This window comes from Blennius ocellaris, assembly GCF_963422515.1.
Source record: "Blennius ocellaris genome assembly, chromosome: 8".
NCBI classification, from domain to species: Eukaryota; Metazoa; Chordata; class Actinopteri; order Blenniiformes; family Blenniidae; genus Blennius; species Blennius ocellaris.
The window spans coordinates 28,294,392-28,299,391 of record NC_137657.1 but is presented as its reverse complement, the minus strand read 5'-3'; the positions used below and the strand labels follow the sequence as shown (position 1 = coordinate 28,299,391).

The 5,000-nt window shown below is 49.0% G+C and overlaps 1 protein-coding gene across 1 annotated transcript in view; it reads left to right on the top strand.

Annotated features, from left to right (window-relative positions):
* The window catches only part of bbs9 (Bardet-Biedl syndrome 9), a gene marked incomplete at its 3' end in the record, with an annotated part of 105,524 nt that overhangs the window by 84,276 nt on the left and 16,248 nt on the right, over positions 1 to 5,000 (top strand). Inside the window, 1 exon segment of the mRNA XM_080500589.1 lies at positions 1,386 to 1,735. Coding sequence (XP_080356715.1) covers positions 1,386 to 1,735 — 350 coding nt within the window.

Below are 5,000 nucleotides of genomic sequence, written 5' to 3'. Positions count from 1 at the left end.
TCTATTAGTCAAACTCCTCCAGTCCCTTCAAAACTTAGATTTGTGTCTTTCTTTATGCGATTTACCGGGATAAACTTTGTTATCGCTGCTGAAATCTCTCGTTCTGCCTTCATGTCGAAGTAGAACCTCGTCCAGCTGGACCCACCAGACCTCATTACTGCAGAGCTGGGTGGCTACCCAGTGTGTGTGTGTGTGAGAGGTGGAGGTCATCTCCCAGGGCTGGGGGCTCCCGGCGGCCCGGGACCCAGCCGGGGTGTTAATCCCAGGTTGGGTGTCACTGCGGTGGGTCATGGTCTGTAATTTGGCCCCCTGCTCCTGGCGGGGGCCTCAGGACCACCCGGGCGGCTCCCGGCGCTAAAGAAGGAAGGAAACAAGCTGTGGAAGCTGAAGGTTTTATGGTATGTACTTATATCCGGACCTTGTGAGGGCTGATACATTGGGACACGTAAGAGTTCATGAACACTTGTGGTTCTAAAGCAACGTGGGTTTGGTTCTACGTGCCACCGTGTGCAGGACAGAACAAGTGAGGGACCGCGAGCGACAATCGCTCTGGATGTAGTTTGGTCTGAACGCCGTGGCTCCTCGAATCTCCCCGTATGAGGGTCAACCTGGACATTTCAGACCTGGAACCACAAAGTGGCAGGTTGTTCAGGTTCTGTCCAGGTTTTTTTCTACCGATGAAATGTGGACGTTGGAAGCGTCTCGGCCCCCCCGAAGGGCCACCAGAAGTGAAGGTGCTCTTTTGTACCCTGGGTACGTTTGCTGGGTCGTACATCCTGTACCTCTGGACTTCTTCTTGGCTGGCAGAGCTTGTAGGAGCTGTTCTACCGGCCCGGCTCCACCCAGACGGTGGCGCCGTGGCAGACCGGACAAGCCGCCGTCGAACGTGATGAAAGGGCTAGCGTACGCCGTAGCCTTGCCGTGAGAACCGTGACGAGGCGCCGTGTGATAAAACGCCAAGCCACCGTGAAACAACCCTGCTAGAAAACGTCACTTCCTGTTCAGACTCCCGTCCCACGACGGCCCGCCTCCGAGTTCTGTTACGGCCAATCACGTGCCGCCACGTGTCGTGACGTTCGGGCTACCGAGTCTCTCGTCCGTTTTGTCAAACCGACCCTGAGATGGCGGTGGTCAGTAGATCCCGTCGTCAAGACCCTCTGAACCTGGACTGGTCACGTGTTCCACCACGACCCTGTGATTTGACCTTGAGAGGAGGAAGCCGCTGTCGGAAGGCCCTCCAGAGTAAAAGCCGTCGCAATGACTTACTGTGCAGACTGCTGAATAAACACTTTCAGGGACGGAGCGTATTGGAAATGGAAAAGTGCCTCTTTTTTTTTTTTTTTTTTTTCCTTGCTTGTTTTTGTTGCGTATCGGGTTTCGTCCAGACGGCGTGTTGCTTCTGGTATCGGTCCACGTTTCTGACGGCCGCTACTTGAAAGGAGGCACGTTGATTGTGGATTCAGAGGGAGGGCCGGTTCTCCCACTCAGCCTATCGGCGCAGAATAAAGCTCTTTGTTCCAGAGACGTGTGGTCCGAAGGCGAGCAGACGGCCCCGCCCCCTCTCAGGAAACGCCGGCGTTCGGCCGAGTCTTTTGACGGCAGCCCGACAGCCTCATCAATCACCGCCGCGCCGGTCCTCCCGACCGACGGCCCGTTGAAGCGCCGACTGCAGGAGAGGTCGGAGACGAGGGTCCTGAACAACACGGCGCCTTTTTCACTTCTGGTGTTTTTGGACGTCCGTGGCGTTTTGACGCTGGCCGAGCCTCGTGGCCGTCGCCTCGGAGAAACTTCTGGGTTCAGCTTCAGGATCTCAACCCTGCTGGGATATCGCGGGATTCAGATGTTTATTTTATGTACATTTCTGGAACTTTCACAACTCTTGAGTCCACGCGTAGTGAAGGAAGCAGCGTTGGCTTCATATTAAAGAATAAAAGAAAGGAGAGAAAAAGCAGGTCATCATTTCCCTCCGTTCAACCCTGTCATTAGGTAATTATATACTCGGAGCAGCGTGCCGCCGCAGTGCAACACCAGGGGGCGCAGTCGTCTCCATGACGACGGTTCTATTGTTTTTGTGTTTCGGAAAGGTTTTGCATTTACATGGTGATGTTTTGAAAAACGGTCTGTTTCCACAGAAACAACAAAAGCACTGGAAAAGACGTAGTTAGCATGTCGGACCACTAGTGGTCTGCTTTAGTCATGAGAACACACACACAGAGTGACTGTCAAAATAAAAGTACCAAGTTGGATTGTTGTCACGGTGACTGTCAAAATAAAAGTACCAAGTTGGATCGTTATCACTGTGACTGTCAAAATAAAAGTACCAAATTGGATCGTTATCACGGTGACTGTCTAAATAAAACTACCAAGTTGGATTGTTATCATGGTGACTGTCAAAATAAAACTACCAAGTTGGATTGTTATCACGGTGACTGTCAAAATAAAAGTACCAAATTAGATCGTTATCACGGTGACTGTCAAAATAAAACTACAAAGTTGGATTGTTATCACGGTGACTGTCAAAATAAAAGTACCAAATTGGATCGTTATCACGGTGACTGTCAAAATAAAACTACCAAGTTGGATTGTTATCACGGTGACTGTCAAAATAAAAGTACCAAATTGGATCGTTATCATGGTGACTGTCAAAATAAAACTACCAAGTTGGATCGTTATCACGGTGACTGTCAAAATAAAAGTACCAAGTTGGATCGTTATCATGGTGACTGTCAAAATAAAACTACCAAGTTGGATTGTTATCACGGTGACTGTCAAAATAAAAGTACCAAGTTGGATCGTTATCATGGTGACTGTCAAAATAAAACCACCAAGTTGGATTGTTATCATGGTGACTGTCAAAATAAAAGTACCAAATTGGATCGTTATCGTGGTGACTGTCAAAATAAAAGTACCAAATTGGATCGTTATCATGGTGACTGTCAAAATAAAACTACCAAGTTGGATCGTTGTCACGGTGACTGTCAAAATAAAACTACCAAGTTGGATTGTTATCACGGTGACTGTCAAAATAAAACTACCAAGTTGGATCCTTAGTTTTCACAAGTTATCATGCACATACACGTGTGTGTGTGTGTGTGTGTGTGAGCAGCAGCAGAAAGGAACTCAGCATGAGACACACATCAGGATATCTGAGCGCCGCCCACACACACACACACACGCACACACACACACACACACACACACACACACACACACACACACACACACACACACACCAGTGGATCCGTTTCATTACCAAGGAAATGTGGTTGTGTGTTAATGAAAACACATGTATTATTGCTCAGGTTGAACAGATGTTAATGGAAGTGTGTGTGTGTGTGTGATCGGGGGTGTTTGTGTGAGTCAGAGTGTGTGTGTGTGTGTGTGCTGTGTGTGTGTGTGTGTGTGTGTGTGTGTTTAAGACATCCAGACTGAGTATTCTGAGCTTGTGTATGTAACTGTATCCACTTGTGTGTGTATCTATTAGTCATCCCGCATGAGGAAATGGAGTGTGTGTTTCCAGCCGTCGCTCTAATTTGCTCTTTAATTAGGACACGGAAACCCTGGGCCTACACACACACACACACACACACACACACACACACACACACACACACACACACACACACGCACACGCACACACACACACAGCCATTTGACCCCTACTTGAACTTTTATTTTGTAATCTTCTTTACTACTTTGGCTTCATTTTCTCTGCTTCTCTTTTTCTGCTTCACGTCTCCCGTCAGGCTTTACTCTCCTCTTTTTATACGTCTTCTCCTTCTCTCTTCTTTCCCTCCTTCTCACCCTCCACTTCTTATTTTCTCCACCATCGTATGAAGAATATCAGATTAGTAAACATTCATACAGACACGTCTTGTTTTTTTTTCTTAATTAACTAAAAAATGTATAAAGATTGATTCTACTAACTTTTAAACTTCACTGTAGATTTTATTTTGAAGGTGCTGGTGAAAGGCTGGTGGCCTTGTCATTGAGATGTAAAGCAGCAGGACGTCCCTCTGACGCGTCTGAAGCTTTATTACAGTGAACCACTGGAGGTCGTTCAAGGTCACCGCCACCTCACTGACTGTCTCTCTGTGTGTGTGTGTGTGTGTGTGTGTGTGTGTGTGTGTGTGTGTGTGTGTGTGTGTGTGTGTGTGTGTGTGTGTGTGTGTGTGTGTGTGTGTGTGTGCGCACTACATGTGACACGTGTGTGTTTCTACATCTGAAGGTTGTGTTCAACTAAATGTGTCTTTGTGTTCTCTCAGCTGGCATCAATCAGTGTGTGTGTGTGTGTGTGTGTGTGTGTGTGTGTGTGTGTGTGTGTGTGTGTGTGTGTGTGTGTGTGTGTGTGTGTGTGTGTGTGTGTGTGTGTGTGTTGCCAACAATGGAGCCCTTCACAGGACCCTGAGTCTTTTATCAATATGCACACAGATTCACACACTGAGGGGTGTTTGGGGGATTTGTGGATTTCGGGGGGGGGGGGGGGGGGTTGTGGGGATGTTTGGGGTTTTCGGGGGAGCTTTTTGGTTTTGGGGGGTGTTTTCGGAGGAGTTTGTGGGGTGTTTGGGGTTTTCGGGGGGGTTTGTGGGGGGGTTTGGGGTTTTGGGGGTTTTCGGAGGAGTTTGTGGGGGTGCTTGGGGTTTTGGGGGGTCTTCGGGGGAGTTTGTGGGGGTGTTTTGGGTTTTCGGCAGGGGTTTGTGGGGATGTTTGGGGTTTTTGGGGGGGATTAGTGGTTTTGGGGGGTGTTTTCAGGGTGTTCTCGGGGGGGGGGGGTTGTGGGGGTGTTTGGGGTTTTGGGGTGTGTTTTCGGGGGAGTTTGGGGGTGTCTTAGGGGTTTTCGGGGGGGTCTGGGGGTGTCTTAGGGGGTTTTCGGGGGGGTCTGGGGGTGTGTAGTTGTAGAAGGATGAGGTGTGTTGTGTGTTCTAAATCCTTCATGTAGGAACCGAGACGACGTGAAGCAGGGGGGGTCCAACGTGAGGCCTGGGGGCCACATGTGACCC